The sequence below is a fragment of the Boleophthalmus pectinirostris genome, unplaced genomic scaffold (genome assembly GCF_026225935.1).
Source record: "Boleophthalmus pectinirostris isolate CB_2022bp ecotype Guang Dong unplaced genomic scaffold, ASM2622593v1 HiC_scaffold_13, whole genome shotgun sequence".
In the NCBI taxonomy this organism is placed as follows: Eukaryota; Metazoa; Chordata; class Actinopteri; order Gobiiformes; family Gobiidae; genus Boleophthalmus; species Boleophthalmus pectinirostris.
The window spans coordinates 29,182,841-29,202,388 of record NW_026571036.1 but is presented as its reverse complement, the minus strand read 5'-3'; the positions used below and the strand labels follow the sequence as shown (position 1 = coordinate 29,202,388).

General features: G+C 38.9%; 1 protein-coding gene across 1 annotated transcript in view; it reads right to left on the bottom strand.

Moving 5' to 3' along the window:
- The window catches only part of LOC110168269 (1-phosphatidylinositol 4,5-bisphosphate phosphodiesterase beta-1), a 521,321-nt gene that overhangs the window by 39,465 nt on the left and 462,308 nt on the right, over window positions 1-19,548 (bottom strand). Inside the window, 4 exon segments of the mRNA XM_055149396.1 lie at window positions 15,105-15,191; window positions 17,543-17,600; window positions 17,732-17,821; window positions 18,696-18,772. Of these exon segments, the coding sequence (XP_055005371.1) occupies window positions 15,105-15,191; window positions 17,543-17,600; window positions 17,732-17,821; window positions 18,696-18,772 (312 nt within the window).

The following is a 19,548-nucleotide window of genomic DNA, read 5'->3' as shown; positions in this document are numbered from 1 at the left end:
ACCATAAAAATCATAGAATCGCAAAAAATAAAAGACACAGAGGACCACACAACTCACATGGTGTTAAAAGCCAGAAAATAAAAGTGGATTTTATAACGAGATTCTGAGTGAACAAACAATTTTGGAGAGATGTCTTCTGTATTTGAGAGACACAAGCTCGGAAATGTGTAGAAATGACTGGCTGGTGACGCAACAAGAACGGAGATCTTTTTCGTAACCTACTTGGTCATATATGTAACGGCTTAACAATAGGGGCACTGTACTGTACATATTAGACAAAAATAGACTAAAAAAAACACAGAGGACATTGAAAACGGCCTCTTACGGATTTTCCATCAGCACGTCTCCCCCTCCTACCTGCTCCACCTCATGACACCACCTCTACAACGGCGTCACAAGGACTCGCATCCAAATTAACAGATTGTACAGATTTGTGGAGGAGAGGAAAGGGCAGGAGCACAGAGGGGAGGGGGGGCAGCAGAGACCTGAGTTTCCATGACGACAGCACAGGACCCCCTCTTGTGCAATACATGATGCATAATACAAGACGGGGTACTGTATTTTAAAGGGCCCATATTATGCCGTTTTCTGATCTACGTTATGCTGTTTCCACATTACAAAAACATACTTGGGGTTTTGTTTCATTCACACATTGAGTAATCCTGAAAGGGATAGTTTGGGATTTTTGACATAAATCTGTATGTCATCCCTGTGAGCAGTGTCGTGCATCCACACTGACTTACCCCCGACAGCGTCCGGTGAGCCGAGATACGGGCCGTTTTTGATGCTGACGAAAGTAGTCCGGCAAGTTGGCTGGGGACTGTATAATAAAGCCTTTTTCTTCTCAAAACAATATATGTTCAATAGAATGATACATTTGCATCACAAAACCATCGTCGCCTAAAAAGTCAGACCTCATTATCGCTTGGCACTATTTTCTCTCCGTTCGTATCACTGCGCGCTGTCGCCAGGTGACAGCCGCGCACAGATCCATCACTTTGTTCAGTTGTTCTGCAGTGTTTACATGCACAGACCACCGCGACGCAAGAGAGCTAACGTGAGAGCTAGAGCCATAAGTATATAAGCTTGTCTAAGATACATACGAATATATCTAAAAAATGGTGCGAACTCTTGATTATCCAGGCTGTAACAACAAAATCTGGCTGAATCTCCACACACATTTCACTGTTTTCCTGTCACAGAATTTGCACTGAGGAAACTTTGGCTTCTTGCTTTAGACTTCAACGTGGAAACCAAACCAGGTAAGAACGAAGAAGTGCTGCTATGTTTACAAGAGAACAGGTTCAAGAATCAGCTGTAACTCTGTGTGCAGTAAATCACTCAGTGTCATATCACCAGTGAAGCTTCTACAAAACCTAACTTTATAAGTCGACTGTTATTACTATTGTAAATGTCACGTACACTGTTGGCAGCAGCTACGTGGACGTGTGGATGGTTCATGTTTCTATTAGTCGTCCATACTTCAGTCACAGTGTCGGCTCTATGTTCACTGTATACAAGTTTATAAATGACGTGATGGTGATTGTCGCTCACTCGGTCTCTCACGGCTCCAGCTTCAACTTGTACCACTTCTCTGTCTCTCTTCTCTCTCTGCTCATTTTAACTCCATCTGGCGAAATTCAGCATCAGTATATTCGGGTTCACAAAGATCTCCCCTTGTCTTTGTGGTAAAGGCAAAGTCTTTATTGTCGGTGTCATAATCAGACATGTTGTCGTTAACATTCCGAGCAGTAAACAAAGTGAACCCGGCGCGGCTGTCACCTGGCGGCAGCGCGCAGTGATACGAACGGAGAGAAAATAGTGCCAAGCGATAATGAGGTCTGACTTTTTAGGCGACGATGGTTTTGTGATGCAAATGTATCACTCTTTTGAACACAGATTGTTTTGAGAAGAAAAAGACTTTATTATACAGTCCGCAGCCAACTTGCCGGACTACTTTCATCAGCACAGAAAACGGCCGGTATCTCGGTTCACCGGACGCTGTCGGGGGTAAGTCAGTGTTAATGCACGACACTGCTCACGGGGATGATATACAGATTTATGTCAACAATCCCGAACTATCCCTTTAAGTTGAAAATGGTCTGTTCCACCTTGTGATGTCAAGAAGTGAAAGTTTTCGAGTTAACATCATTTTTTGTTCAGCGGAGATTTCGCAATTCTAAGACTGAAATGATCCAAATGATTCTAGTGAAGGTGTATGGAGTTTAATCAACATGCTGGAGCACTTCCTGTATCACCACATGACATCACAAGGTGGAACAGAGTGTTTTCTGTTTGAGAGAAGAAGGGTTTGTGCGTTAAACATATGTGAATGAAACATAAAAACACAACTCCAGGTCTGTTTGTGATGAGGAAACAACATTATATCATTAATAGAGAAAAGAAAGTGAGATTAACAGGCCAAGTTACAGGTCAGATCTGTGAAGAGGCGACCCTGCTTACAGTAAGAATGCACGTTCATCAGTGCATTTCCTTGGCAATAAAAGCACTCGTAAATTTAAGCACAAGATCAACAAGTTTAAAGCCACAGTGTGAAAAATTCCAAGCAAAGCAACATCCAACATCTCCGTGGAAACAGGCAGATGGCATACTGCATACCCTCCACCAGAAAAGTTCCACGGTGCACCTTTAGATAAGCGGATTTGGCTCCACAGCCCTGACACTGACTCATGCAGAGACGTGTGGTGAGTGGGTAGAACATATTGCGGTGCAGACTTTCGTGCTTCGTTCACGGCCAAAGGAGGCGCTGAGAGAGCCACGGTTTGAGACGGTTCAACACGAGAGAGCTGCTATTGGACGGTCATTAAAGGAGACATATTACACTGTTTTCTAATCTATGTTATAATGCTGTTTCCTCATTAAAAACAGACCTGGAGATGTCAATCAATCAATCAAACTTTATTTCTATAGCACCTTCCAACAACCAAAGCCGACCAAAGTGCTGTACAACATTAAAACAAGATAAAAAACAATAAACATCATACAAAGAGGTCAACAAAGCACATTACACCATTAAAATAAAGAAAGCGTCACAGGGCCACTAAGTGTTAAAATTAGTGATGGGCAAATGAGTCGGAGCTCTGGAGCACGTCTCGTTCTTTCTGAAACAAATTGCTCTGAAGCTCTGCCTCGGAGCTCGTCTCGCAGCAGCCGCTCACGTGACCAAAGTGTGGAAGTGTCGGTCCCTCCCCCGACTGCTTCGCTCTGCGTGTCGATCGCTTCAGTGTATCGAAGTGTTTCATTGGCTCAACGAATGATCTGACAAGTGCTAAACTGCTACAGTATAAAAGATGCACCAATATTTCATAAAAATGTTGGGTAGTGAAGAGTATTGTGTGATGTTAGAGGTGATTTTGGAGACTTTTGGTGACGTTTGGCATTTGTGTCATTTTCGATGGCATCTTCAAGTGGAAAAAAACGATCCATGGTTTGGGATCACTTTGATCTAATTCCACCTAACAAGATCACCTATTTTCTTATTTAAAGCATGTTATTTATGTTGCTCTTTAGATATTATTTTAAATCATTATTATTGTTGTTGTTGTTAGGTACGGTGTCGCTCTACACACAAGTATTGTCTTACACTAACAATACTTCATCGACGCTGAGACACCTGCGTGACAATGGTTAAATTTGTCCACTAGAGGTCAGTGTTTCTCCGAGGCCTCAGACACGTCCAACCATTTAAGACAATATTGCGACTGAGGTGTCAACGCTTCACGAGGCTCCATTCGCCCATCACTAGTTAAAAGCCATTCTAGAGTAGTAGGTTTTAAGTTTGGCTTTGAACAAAGGCAGGTCAGGGATGGACTGTAACTCAATGGGCAAAGAGTTCCAGAGTTTTGGACCGGCCACTGCAAAAGAACGATCACCCCACTGTTTGCACCGGGATCGAGGGACCTCCAGCAGATGTTGCTTAGCAGATCGTAGAGTTCTGCAGGGTTAGTGAGGGGTCAAAATCTCACACAAGTAGGAAGGTGCAAGACCATTGACTGCATTAGATGTGTTTTGTTTCATTGACACGTTTAAAGATGGATTGTTTAACTTTACCAGTGGAGGGTCCCTTAAACGCTTTTCTCCATGGAGATGTTATTGCTTCATCTGAAATGTTTCTCAGTCATCCAGGCAGAATCACTCAGTTGTCTAGGTAGAATCCATGGCAACGGAGAAATTCAATTAGTCAACTGGACAAATGTTTATTTTGGTCGAAAACGGTTCAGCAGTGTTAGGGTTAGGGTCAACTGAAGAAGCAGCTTGGATGAGCTCTGACACGTTTAAGACCAAAATAAATATGACACATTTTGACACATATTGACACATATTGATGCACTGAATTTCTCCTTTGCCTTCACAGTGTGGTATTAAACCTTTCTATCTTCATGGAGACCAAACCAGAACAAGTTACAGGTCAGATTTGTGGAGAGGTGATGCCGTTCACAGTTAGAATGTCTGTTTTTCTAGGTATTTTTGAACTATAATACCACTTCTAACTGAATAAATATAAAGCAGAGTTGTTTAATGTCATACTGTGGAACATTCCAGGCAAAGCAATGACATCTCCATAGAAACAAACAGTTGATGGACCCCAACCAGAAAGTTCCACTGCAAAAAAGATTGGCCAAAATTTAAGATATAAACACTTAAATCTACCAGAAAATTATTTTAAAGTAGTGAAGTTATCGGTCCATGCAGCAAGATCTTTTTACTTGACAAGTTATCTTAAAGTAAACAATCTCTAAACTAGAGCCTCAGAACTAGTAAATAAATAATACATCTGAAAACAAGATGAATAACCTGACAGAAGTTTTGAAATCTTGGCCAGATCAGAGAAATCCGCAGAGCACATAATGCACCTTTAACACACAAATTCTGCATATTTAATCTACGTTCACACTGCAGCCTGAAGTGACCCAAATCTGATTTTTTGGCCCCTATGTGACCTGTATCTGATCTTTTAATGACAGTCTGAACGGCACAGATCCGATTTTTTCAAATACGACCCAGACCACTTTGATATGTGCTCCTGAAACCGATACATATCTGATCTTTTGACATGTGACTTCAGTCTGAACGGCCAAAGTGCATTCATCCACCTACACGTTATCAACAAGCCACAAACGTCACTATTCTGCGCTGAAGTAGGCGAAAAATTGTTAATGAACTCCGTGTCACTGAAGTGAAGCACATCGCCACTCACCACTCTTGGCTACGTCTCCACATCCACACGTTCCTTTCAACGGACGTCGCTGCCGCTGCCCCACAAAACACCACGGCCAAAAACCTCGTCCTTCTCCTTCTCAATCTCCTCCTTAAAACAAGTAAGTTGTTCATGTTCTGGCTCCAGTACAAGAGGAACTTTAAAATCTCCAGGTGCTCAATGCTCGCGTCCATGTTTGGTCATCGTGTCTCCATTGCGCATGCGGGACACTTTCGGGCCGTTTACTGTTCACACTGGAGTCACATACAAGTCACATTTAATTGGAAATGTGAACGACCTCGCAAAAACATCGAATTTCACAAAAAAAAATCGGAATTGAGCATTAAGCCCTGCCTAAGACTGAGTTCTTCTCAAACAGAAAACCTCTGCTCCACCTTGTGATGTGATGTCATGTGGTGATACAGGAAGTGCTCCACTGTGTTTTTAAACTCCATACACCTTCACTTGCATCATTTGGATAATTTCAGCCTTGGAACTGCCCATTTCTACTGAACTAAAAATAAAAGATAGCTGTTAACTTGAAAATCTTCATGACATCACAAGGTCAAACAGAGTGTTTTGAGCTTTGGAAATGAAGATAGATCAATAATAAAGAGTTACTCAAACAAAAAACAACTCCAGGTATGTTTTTGGGGAGGTAACAGCATTCTAACATGACTGAAAGTGTCCGTTTTGCGTAAGATAAAACCTTCAAATGAATAGTCATTTACAAATCTTACAAGGGAGATTTTGACCTAATTTGAGCAACAAAGCTTCAGACAGACCAGTGCGTACAGTTAGCTTCACATCCCCAGGGAATGTGAATGTATCAATAAAACACATTTCTTCCGATACATAACCCTTGTATGTACAGTGTCCCGTCTAATAAAACAGAGCAGCTCCATTATCACGAGGACACCAGGTGACGATGACCTTGGTGTACATTACATAAGATCGTACTGGGAGCGGATATTGGTTTTGACACGGTGCTGGGGACAGGTGTCAGCTACAGGCGTTCTGATTGGCTCCCAGGTGTCTCCTAGGGTCTTTCTGATTGGATCATTATCAGCACTAACACCTGATGATCTGAGAGCCCGGACACCTTCTGGTCCTCCATCTTTCCTCTATTACAGTGCGACATGTGCACAATAACAGCCTAATACAGAGTCCGCAGCTAACACAAGGGAACATGTTGGTGATGGAGCTCATTTTGGGGTGAGATTTTGAGCCCAAAGACCAGGCGTAAAAACCATGTAACCATTAAAGGGGCGTTGTGTAACTTTTCTGGTGGAGGGTGTGTCAAATGCTTTTCTTTATGGAGATAGTATTGCTTTGTCTAGAATATGTCACAGTGTGGTATTAAACCTTTCTATCTTCATGGAGACCAAACCAGACCAAGTTACAGGTCAGATCTGTGGAGAGGTGACCCCGCTCACAGTTAGAATGCCTGTTTTTCTAGGTGTTTTTGAGCTATAAAATCTATGGAGCAAGAAAACTTTCAGAAATATTTGTGTGCACAGGACAGAAATCCATGCGTATTTGACTGTAGTTAAACATAAAATAAATACTCTTAAACTCTCAAATGGGTCCAGTCGTACATAAAATGCATTGTGTGTATTTTATCCATCAAAATACAAATTGAAAAGTTATGACGTCAAGAATTACAATCAGGAAATGAAAATTTACAATTTCGCTTTCTTCAGTACGAATACAAATTCACAGACGCAACTTTACTGTCAAAAATACGTCATCACTTCAGAGACATTATTTATCGAGCAGAAGAAACTTCGATTAACCGCATATGGACTGAACCAGGACTGAACCAGGACTGAACCAGGACTGAACCAGGACTGAAACCAGGAGGACTAAATCGGGACTGAACTAGGAATAAAACAGGAATAAAAGAGGACTAACACTGGACTAAAACAGGAAGAAACCAGGTATAAATCAGGTCTAAACAATGACTAAACCAGAACTAAACCAGGATTAAATCAGGTCTAAACCGGGACTAATCTTGGACTTGAGAGAAAGAGAGGGAGAACCCTGAACCACGGAGCTGGGTGCGACGACTGAGCTTAGCCCCAGTCCCAGTCAGTCCTCTTGCCTGCAGTCACCCAACAGTCTACGTGGGCGCACCTCAGCACTCAGTCCTGGTTCAGTTCTGGTATAGTCCTAATTAAGTTCTGGTTTAGTCCTGTTTTAGTCCTAGGTCAGCCCTGGTTTTGTCCTCCAGGTTCAGTCCTGGGATCAGTCCTGCACAAAAGTCCGGCATCTCGATCGATGTTTCTTCTGCTCGGTAAATAATGCCAGTGAAGTGATGACATATTTTTGACAGTAAAGTCGCGTCTGTGAATTTGTATTTGCACTGAAGAAAACATAATAATTTTTATTTCGTGACTAGATGTTGTAACATTTCAATTTGTATTCTAATGGATAAAATACACACAATACGTTTTATGTATGACTGGACTCATTCGAGAGTTTACGCATATTTATTTTATGCTCAACTACAGCCAAATATCCACCGATTTCTTACTCCATAACAAACCCCACCTGTAAATGAATAAACGTAAAGCAGATCTGTTCAATGTCACACACTACAGACGGTCACAGTGTCACCCTCTCAGCTCAGAACAGAAACCTTGGATTCATCTTGGACTCCACCCTCTCCTTCAGACCACACCTCCGCCACATCACCAAGACTGCTTCTTCCACCTTCAAAACATCGCCCGCCTTCACCCCTCCCTCTTCCTCTTCGCTGCCCTTGGGTGAAACTCTCATCCAAGCCTTCATCACCTCCAGACTTGATTATTGCAATAACCTCCTCTACGGGCTTCCCTCCACTGACCTTCAAAAGCGTCAATATGTTCAAAACTCTGCCGCCCCCTGCCTCCTCACCCACAACCGCGTACGAGACGATATCACCCCATCCAATCCCATCAGCTTCAAGATCCTCCTGATCACCGACAAAGCTCTCCATAACCAGGCCCCTCCACACCTCCAGACCTTGTCCACCCACCGTCCCTTCTGCCAACTCCAATCGGGCGACTCTAACCTTCTCACTCCCACGATCAAACCAAAATGCGGGACCTTGGGGGACAGAGCCTTTGCCATGGTCGTTCCCACCCTCTGGAACTATCTTCCTGTTCACATCAGAAACTCAGACTCACTACACCTTCAAAAAACAGCTCAAAACACCTTTTTCTCACAACCTTTAGTCCTCACACATGACCACTCCTCATTACTATTTTGTGTGTCCTGTCCTTGTTTTAGTCTTACTTTTCTATGAAGCGTCTTTGTGTTACCATGAAAAACGCTGTATATAAAACCGATGTATTATCATTATTATTATTATTATACTGTGGAATATTCCAGGCAGAGCAATGATACGACCATAGAAACAACGAGGTGATGGTGATTTTAAAAAAACTTTTATGATAATTCCCACAGACTTTTCCATTGCCTTTTTGCTCTATCACAGTAAGTTTTCGGTTTCATATGTTATTATTCATGTGTAAAGAGATATAGATATGTCATTCAAACAACACATGTACACACTTTTTTTCATTTTAATGCAGATAAAACATAACTTACAAAACTAACAAAAACAAACCGCTCGAGAAATACAAGTAGCGTCAAACAATATGGCTGAGACTGTTTCAATAAAGTCAATAAATGGTTGCCACTTTCTAAAAAATGTGTTTATGTTACCTTTCTTGGAATACCTAATCTTCAAAAAGGACATAACTTCCTTAATCCATTGAGTGCTGCTGTTTGCATTTATAATTTCACTCACGACTTACTGTACTATATATATTAGAGACAAAATATAAATTAAAAGAAACTAAATTTAATGCATAATACATATTTTTTTAAAAGACTTTTACAGTGTTGGACCTTTGTTTAAATCATCTTAAATCAGATTGTTCCATATACTAACCCCTCAAACACAAATACAATCGCTTTTTTTCTTAGTTCTTATCTTCATTTTTCTTTAAAGATGGAATACTTTATTTTTTTTGGTTTTTGGTTGTGGTTGCACAAACTAATAATAACGTTAATGAAGGCACAAAAGTTTATCGTTTATGATACAATATGGATTAGACTGTTTCAATAAAGTCAATAAATAGTTGCCACTTTCTAAAAAAATGTGTTTATGTTATCTTTCTTGGAGTATCTAATCTTGTCTACTTTTAAAAGGACATAACTTCATTAATCCATTAAGTGTTGGATGAGGCATTTGTTGATTTCCAGTGATCACAGGAAGTTTTTATATTATAAGCACGGTCACTGTTTGCAGTGTTGGGAGTAACGCGTTATAAAAGTAACAGAATTACTGTAATACATTGCTTTTTGCTGTAACGTAGTGTAAGGCATTGCAGGAAAATTTTTTAAAAATATTTTACTCGGTACAGATGTCAGTAATGCGCGTTACAGTGCTTTTGTAACCTAAATTGAAGTGGTGGGTTTTTGTTCATTGCTAAAATCACCGCAATATTAGCAGTGGTAAACGCCAGAGACGCACCCACGTAGACCGTCAGATAAGTGCAGGCGAAAGGACACCGCAGAACTCCACACTCCACAGGGCGAACCGCAGCTGACGCCCGATTACGTGTTGCAGACACCCTGTTCCACGGGCTCGGGGTACTCTCAGGAGCGGTCCTAGATACCAAGTTCTAGTCCAAGATTAGTCTTGGTTTGGTCCTGGTTAAGTCCTTGTTTAGACCTGGTTTAGACCTGGGTCAGTCCTGTTTCAGTCCTGTTTCAGTCTGGGTTTCATCTCTGGTTTAGTCCTGGTTCAATCCATATACGGCGCAAAAGTTCAGCATCTTCACAGTTATTTTGGTGAGAGTAACTTGTAATGCAAAAGTAATGTAATGCCTTACATTTTAAATGCAATAATATTGTAATGTAGCAAATTAAGTCATAAAATAAATAACACATTAAAGTTTTAAAGTAACTTGCCCAACAGTGACTGTTTGTTCCTGTTCTTGAAAAGTGGATTTTAACTGGAAATTGTAAAAGTTGGAAGTATTAGTAGTTTTAGTAATCAAGATGAGTTTTTGCAGGTCTAATTTTAAATTTTGAAAGCCTATATTACACAAAATTGACTCTTGTGAGCTTTGTGCCAGGTTATAATGTTGTTCCGTCATCAAAAAAATACCTGGAGCTGTGTTTTATTTCATTCACACATGCTTGAGAATGTACTAACAGTCAAGAGCTGAAAGCAATATCTGTATTCAAAGGTAGCACTGCCTGTTCCTGAAATGTCCATGCTAGGAGCGGTGTGAGTGGGTTACAGGGTTAGAGCCCAAACACAGACTCGTGTTTATAGCTCTCAAGGACTTGTACAGGGACACTTATTCCTCCATTAGCTCTGAACTCAAGACAAAGTGGGCCAGAGCACGGAGAAAGTATGATGTGTCTCCTCCTCAGATAAAGGGCACAGCCGACACACACACACAAAAGAAGACTGAAGACTGAGAGCGGCGATGCAAGTAAGCCTGCGCCGACAATCCAATTTTAATTTAATCAACACGATTTTAAAGTGTCTATGGCTTGTTTTTTAAAGGGCTCATATTACGCTACTTTCTGATCTGTGCTCTAATCTTGTTTCCTCGTCACAAACAAGACGTTCTGTGGAGTTGTGTTTTGTTTCATTCACACGTTTAACACACAAACACTGCAGATTTAAGTAGAGTTCTTCTCTAAAATAGAAAACACTCTGTTCCACCTTGTGATGTCATGTGGTAATACAGGAAATGCTCCATCCATACATCTTTACTAGAATCATTTGGATAATTTAGTAGTAGTAGTAGTAGTAGTAGTAGTAGTAGTAGTAGTAGTAGTAGTAGTAGTAGTAGAGTACATAGAGTACAACCCCATGGATCATGACCAAAAGGGTTTAGGCTGAAGTAAAAAATACTTTTAATGCAAAACCCGATTAAACAATGTCAGAATTCCAAGACAGAAAGCAGCAGAGGTGGGACCAAGTCTTTGTTTTGCAAGTCTCAAGTAAGTCTCAAATCTTTGACCTCAAGTTCGAGTCAAGTCCCAAGTCAAATGCAGAAAAGTCCAAGTCGAGTCTCGAATCACTGGCTCATAAGTCCAAGTCAAGTCCAAGTCGTCTGCTTTTTTGAGCTTCAAGTCAAATATAATACTTATTTATTAGACAATTTATATGAGTTTTAAACTAAAATGTACTTAAAAAGTCATGGAATATTTATATATGAGTATTTATATATGAGTTATAGAAATGCATATAGAAATGACATTTTTCCTTGACTTGACTTGACTGCCTTGTCTTGACAAAATCTTAGTGTGAATCATTATAGTCAGAATGGAAAGAATTCAGATTTAAAAGTGCTAAATAAGAGTTATTTTCTCATGTAGTTCTGTGTAGTTCCCTCCCTGTAGTTTTACTGTATTGTACTGTATATTCCTGTATAATATTGTGTTTTACTGTAGTACACTTGAGGATACCAGATCACAGCACTGCATTTATCAACTGCAAAGAGAAAAGTATTTTCTAAAAACATATATTTTTTTAGGAGAAGCATAAAGTCTTCTCAAGTCACATGCCTAAAGTCCAAGTCAAGTCCCAAGTCACTGAGGTTCAAGTCCAAGTCGAGTCCCAAGTCTTTGTCCATTTTATCAAGTCAAGTCTCAAGTCCTAAAAATAGTGACTCAAGTCTGACTCGAGTCCAAGTCATAACTTGCAAATCCCCACCTCTGGAAAGCAGCATATGAACAGAAAGTTTGCATTTACAATTTCACTTGTGATTTACTGTATATATGAGACAAAATATAAATTAAAACAAACAATATTTAATGCATAATTCATTCATTCCAGAGCTCTATATCTTTCAAAACATAATGCTTTATACTCTTTTATTTTAAAGGCTTCTACACTGTTAGACTTTTTTAAAATCATCACTCAAATTGTTTCACACACTAACCCCTCGAACAGAAACACAATCACTTTTTTTCTTAGTCCTTATCTTCATTTTTTTTTTAAAGGGACAGTTCAGAATTTTGGACATAGGACCTCATTTCCTAGTGAGCCAGAGTGTTGGAGACATGTGGAGACACACACTTTTAAAAAAAAAATTCCATCCAGTCCTTGTATTTGCAGAGGTCACTGGTGCTAGACTAGTGCATGTCAATGACCATAGTTATCCTGCCACTAAAAACAGTCTTACCCACTCCACAAAACACCCGAAACAAATCTATTATTACGCTGGATGGAATATTTAAAAAGTGTCTCCACACGTCTCCAACACTCTGGCTCACTAGGAAATGAGGCCCTATGTCCAAAATTCTGAACAATTCCTTTAAAGATGACTTTTTCCCGTTTATAATCGTATAAACTAATAATAACGTTAACAAAGCCACAAAAGTTGATCGTTTATGATCGTACAAATAAACCACAATGAGCATGAAGTATGAAGTATTTTTTTGTTTTCGTTTATGGTCGTACAAACTAATAATAATGATAAAGTACGCACAAAATTTCAACCTAGGAATAAAGGTAAAAGGTGTCTGTCAACTCGAAAACTACCACTTCATGACATCACAAGGTGGAACAGAGCATTTGGAGCTTAGGAAATGTAGACAGACTGATAATAAAGCATTACTCAAACGTGTGTGAATGAAAGAAAACATAACTCCGGGTATGTTTTTGAGGAGGTAACAACATTAAAAGGTGAACGGTGAAAGTAACTGAAAAAACTTTTGATTAGCTTTTAACTATAATTTTGTTTAAGAGCACAAATCTGATCAACAGAGCTCAGATTAAAGTCTAACAGAGCTTCAGACAGAGCAGTGCCTCCATGTAGCTGCACATCCCCAGAAAATATTGATAAAACCGGCAGCAAAGTATCAGTAGTAAAAAAAACAATGAATTTAAAGATGAATATTCTGGATTCAGATCATTGTTCTCGTGTCGCTGGTTCTTTTCCGCAGACTGGACTTGCTCCGTGTGAGTGGATCAGGTGTGGACAGACTCTCATATTAATAATGCCATTGTGAATCTGTGTTATGTCTCATGTTACGTAAGGCCGTAATTGTGACGCCGCTTTCACATCTTACCAAACTCCCCAGGTGCAAAATGATCCATATATTATTGTCAACAGATAACGTGAATAAACAAGTGAAATGAACTCCGTAAACTCATTTGCTTGGTGACAGAATGAATGGAGGTTTGTGAAAGGAGGACATGACTGAAGAGGGTCTATTGTGCAGAGGTTACACAATGTTTGCGACGAAAACTGGCTCAGGCTGCCCCCTAGTGGTGAAAAATGAGTTTGCTTTTTGTATTGAGGATTGAAATCGCAGTTGGGGCTTTAGTTTAAATGTGTCGTATTTGAAAGAAATCTACATTTTCTGCAATAAGCACTTCAAATATGATGAAATACTGTACGACACTGGCAGATAGTTTTGCTAAATAGTAACACTGAATTACTTGAATTAGTAACATATTTTCTAGATTTAAGTGGATTTGATTACATTTTTTTTCTTATTTTAAAAGCAGTGAGTTAAAGTGTAATTTTAATAGTTAATTATTTATTTTATTTTATTTTATTTTATTTTATTTTATTTTATTTTATTTTATTTTATTTTATTTTATTTTATTTATTTTATTTTATTTTATTTTATTTTATTTTATTTTATTTTTTATTTTATTTTATTTTATTTTATTTTTATTTTATTTTATTTTATTTTATTTTAGAGGTGCACTGTGTAACTTTTCTAGTGGAGGGTCTGTCACCTACTTGTTTCTATGGAGATGTCATTCCTCCTTCTTGCCTCTCCACAGATCTGACCTGTAACTTTGTCTAGTTTGGTTTCCATGAAGATAGAAAGGTTTAAACCCATACTGTGAAACTTTCTAAATAAAGCAATAACATCTCCATCAAACAAAATGAAGCATTTGACGAACCCTCCACCAGAAAAGTTACACAATGCACCTTTAAGTACCATGTTTTCCGGGCTATTAGACGCACTCTTAAGCCTCTAACCCCATCAAAAAACGACTGCGAGCCCCACAATCCAGAGCACCCTATACACGAATCCACTCGGGTGTCCCAGCACGACTTCAGTAAAATACAAAGCCGCACCACCCGCAGCGCACGCAAACACACACGGAGCAGACAGCGACCGCACAGCGAAACACACCCTGCAGCCACACTCATCACTCCACGCCGACGAGGAACGGAACGGAGGAACGAACCGAAAAAGCGAGTGCAATGTGCCACTTCTAGACACAACTGAACAACTGAGTCACTGCGAACACGCCGACAATCCGTTGGTACCAGACAGCACCCTCCCTACACGCCACAACTGAACAAAGTCCAGAGTCACTGTGAACGCCACAAACAAACAAAACCACTCACCCATCACACTGTTGTGTTTCGTTTTATTTGTGAAAAAAGTTCGAAAAGAGATCATTTAATGACAGAGTGCCTTATAATCCAGAGTGCCTAATAGTGCGGAAAATACTGTAACTGTTTCTATGGAGATGTCATTCCTCTGTCTTGCCTCTCCACAGATCTGACCTGTAACTTTGTCTAGTTTGGTTTTCATGAAGATAGAAAGGTTTAATGCCATACTGTGAAACTTTCCAGACAAAGAAATAACATCTCCATGGAACAAAATAAAACATTTGACGAACCCTCCACCGGAAAAGTTACACAATGCACCTTTAAGTACACACATTCAGATCATTTTATCATGAAATCAAATCCACTCAAATCAAGATTAATTCAAGTTATTTCAGCTGCTCTTGATATTGTTTTTTGCAACTAAGAACGTCCACTGAAATCAAGATGAACAGTTTAAACTCGAGTGTTTTATCCAAAGCAGGTCTTCTGTTATGGGGACGTACCTTTGGCCTCTCGTCCAGAATCTGCTGTCTTATGTCCTTGTGTTTCTCCAGTAGTCTCTCGTGTCTCTTACTCTGGGCGTCCTCCAACTGCACACACACAACACAAAAGAATCAATTAGAGGTTAGATTTAAAGAGAGGTTATTTTGCTTTTATGGGGTATTAACTGCTCACACATAACATATTTAGATCGTCATGTCACCTTTTATGGTTTTGAAAATACTATATTCGCTAAAAACAAGTATTAAGATGTTTTACAAGTTTCACTTTTGTTTTTGAACGCTATCACATCTCAATGGGCGTATGTTCTGCTCATGAAACTACTGCCATCGCATCAGGTTTGTGAAGTTGTAGTGTATTGTTTTGTGTGATGCTTTAGTATATTTCTGGAGGATTGTCGTGTGGGAGCATGGGTGGTGTAAGCTTGTGGTCAGCTACAGCTACAGAGATCACTAAATGCCTTAAACAAGCATCTAAACATCTAAACATGACATCTAACATCTAAAACATCTTCAGACATGTTTTTTTTTTTTTTTTAAACATCAGGGAGCGTTTTAACATGGTAGAAAGCTCCAAAAAGTCAGTGTTTTTTTCTGTTTTCTACTTTCTACATTTAAGAGACATACAGATGACATCAAATAAGAGATGAAAAAAGTGAAATAACTTAACAAAATATTGTGCATATTTTAGATTCAGATTTCTCAAAATATCCACCCTTTGCTTGGCTTGAAATGTTTTTCACTTCACACTTGTCCCTGTCAGCATCAAGAAATGCCAAAACTGCAAAGCAAAGGGTGGTTGTTTTTATTTTAAGTTTATATTTTTAGTTTTCTACCGTCCATATGTGTCATGGTTTCAGTGAGAATGTTCTATGTAAATAATACAAATAAAATCTAAAATAACAAAGGATCATAAAAGAAAACGTGTGTCCAAACTTTTGACTGGTCTTGTATTTGATCCCTCGCACTGGTATGGAGTATGTTTAAGCTCTGGGCAATAAATAATCCTGGTTTGGACCTGGTTTAGTTTTGGAATAGTCCTTAGACATGTTTAGATCTGGTTAGGTTCTTGTTTAGATCTGGACCAAGTCTAGACCTGGTTTAGTTCTTGTATAGACCAGCTCATGGTTTAGAAATAGTCCACACTTTAGTCCAGTTTAGATCCATCACTAGTTTGGAAATTGATGAACTGTTATTATAAATGTAGACTTTGGCTGGTCCTCATTTAGTCCTGGTTTAGTTCTAGTATAGACCAGGTCATGGTGGACACCTGGTTTAGTCTTTGTTTAGTCCTGTTTTTTGTCTTGTATAAACCAGTTCATAGTTAAAGGTTGTATGGAGGATTTTTTTTTTTTTTAGTTTCAAATTGTCAGTGAAATTTTAAAAGACAATTACAGAGATGCAGCAGCCTTGTAATTATGATGACCAAAAAAAAAAAAAGAGTGAAAATCTATCAACTGTGGACGTAGTGAGGCCAGATAAACATCAGCCAATAGATAACAAGGCTGCCTCATTTTCTATTGGCTGTTAGGTTGTCAATCAAACTTCCTACGTTTCCAGTGTAATTGACTCGCCGGCGTGCGGGGATTACGTGGTTTATGCAGCGCTTCTTAGAAGCTTTTTTAAACTGTCGCTTCCTCGCAGTTCGCACAAAGTTTGTTGAGACGGCGGACGAGAATCCACGACCAGTTCACCGCAAAACAAAGTCCGTTTTTGAGGTCGTTGAAAGAAGAAGAGAAGGGGAAAAGGAGCGAAGACAAACTGAGGTGATTCTTGGAGATCTCTTCTGGTGATGGCGCGACTGAAGCAGACAGAGGGTTTAAAAACTGACGCGTCGGTCGCTAAATTATTTCTAGACACGTCACTTCAACAGTAATTTTGAACGCACACGGGCTGTAAACAAGCGTGATTTCTAGATTAAGGAGGTGGGAGGAGATGTTTCTACTGAGGGAGCTGTGGAGGAGGAAGGTGGTGTCACGCAGGCACAACATTTGAAAAAGGACTGTCGCTGTATTTCTCTTCCCTTAAAAAATCCTCTATACAACCTTTAAATCCTGGATTAATCCTTTTTATAGTTTAGACCTTGGTTAGTCCTGATTAAGTTCTGCTTCAGTTACTTTTAGACTTGCTTTGCTGCTTCTTTAGACCTAGCCCTAGTTTAGTCTTGCTTTAGACCTTATTTAGTTTGTTAGTCTGGTTTGGTAAAGATCTTTATCCAGAACTGGCTCTGATTTAGTCCTGGTTTGATCCTGATCCTGATGTACCAGCAGACTTGGACTGGTCCTGTTCTAGTCCTGGTTTAGTTCAGGTTTAGTGCTGTGTTTAGTCTCTTTTTATTACCAATTTTGATGTGGTCTCATGCACTGTGTCTTGTTGATCTGGTTCAGTCTTGGTTTAGATCTGTTCATTTATGTATAGCTGTTGTCATTTTTGCTTCTTACCCTTTTAATATACTGCACCACTTCGTTCACAAAAGACCGGTTGATCTCCAGCTTCTCTCTGTGTGGGGCACAGGAAGGCAGACCCATCAGTACATTATTACTTTTTATTTACTGACATCTGGTGGCCAATAATAAAACTACACCCCTCCTGTTATATGTACAGTACTGTATGTCATTGAACACACTTACTCTTCAGTGACGTTTTTGTCTTTAGTTTTGGCTTCGTTGATCTTTTCTTGTCTCTTCTTGTCCATCTTTTTCTTGAGTTCTTTCTTCTCTCTGCAGTCGGGACACACAAACAAAATGTAAACGTACGAATACAATTAATTTCGAAACACGTGGTCAATTTAAAAATAAAGCAACATTTCAAAGAGTTTTAACTGGTTATGAATAATCTACTTACTAAATTAATACTAAAATACTACAACTAAATGCTACTACTAAATATACTTTGTGTAATGGGGAGAAAAACAGAAACTAACACTTTTCTATTGGCTGACTGGTTCATTCCCACATATTTAACTAATTCTTTATTCTGTCTACGTCTCCAAAGCTCAAAATGCTCCGTTCCACCCTGTGATGTCATGAAGTGGTAGTTTTCAAGTTAACAACTACATTTGACTTTTTGTTCAGTAGAGATTGTCAATTCCAGATCTGAAATTATCCAAATGATTCTAGGAGCACATGATTCTATTACCACATGATGACATCACAAGGTGGAACAGAGCATTTTGAGAGAAGAACTCATCCTAAATATGCAGGATTTGTGTGTTAAACATGTGTGAATGCAACAAAACAAAACTCCAGATATGTTTTTGATGAGGAAAAACAACATTATTATAACATGGATCAGAAAATAGTGTAGTATGAACCCTTTAAACACAAAAAATACAGTACTTTGAAAGCAGCCAAAATAATCTTTCAGTGATTTTTTTAGCCAATATACCAAAGTTAAAGTATTTTATTTTATTTGTTGGTTGCTTTTCATTTAAAACATTTCTTGCACTGAAAAACACATGCGTTGTTGCAGTGACCAGGCTCAGGAAAGCTACAGTGTGGCTTTAAAAGTAAATACTACATATATAATAAGAATATATCAAATGAAGTTGTACTATTTATGACACTGGCCTTTTAAATAGTGAGAAGAGCTTACTTTTCACACAGGTCTCGTATCTTCTTGAGTTGTGCGTTCTGACATTCCTCTGCGATGGTGTTCAGCTTCTCCACCAGCTGTGAAAACAAAAAGCCCAAAACATTAATTACAACAGTGTTTTTCAGCCTTTTTTGACTTGTCTTACACTTACACAGGTTTGAGCAAAAAAGTGTAAATAATGTGTAGGACTGAAGTCATTTAGTAACTTAAAGGGCCCATATTACGTTATTTTCTGATCTATATTATGTGTCTATGTTGTGTTGTTTCCTCATCACAAACAGACCTGGAGTTGTGTTTTGTTTCATTCACACATGTTTAACACACAAACCCCTGATAACACTCTGTTCCACCTTGTGATGTCATTTGGTAATAATATAATATTACCACAGAACTTCATACACCTTCACTAGAATCATTTGGATCATTTGAGCCCTGGAATTGCCAATCTCTACTGAACAAAAGGTAAAAGGAGATATTAACTTGAAAACTACTACTTCATGACATCACAAGGTGGAACAAAACATTTTAAGCTCTGGAGATGTAGACAGACTAATCATAAAGAATTACTCAAACTTGTGTGAATGAATCAAAACACTTCAGGTATTTTTTGAGGAGTCAACGACATTATATGATGGTATAAATCTTAAAAGAGCAGATTTTGCATAATACAGGACTTTTAATTAATCAACGGTGACTTGGTCGATCAAAATGTTACTTCATGATTTTGATTTTAGGGATTTATAAGTTGCAGAATCAGTAGCTGTGTGTGTAATATGTTAGCTGAAAATTTGGAAGTGAATCATGAATTTAATCTGCCTTACTTTCCTTAAAAAAATACAGAATTTTCTTGTAC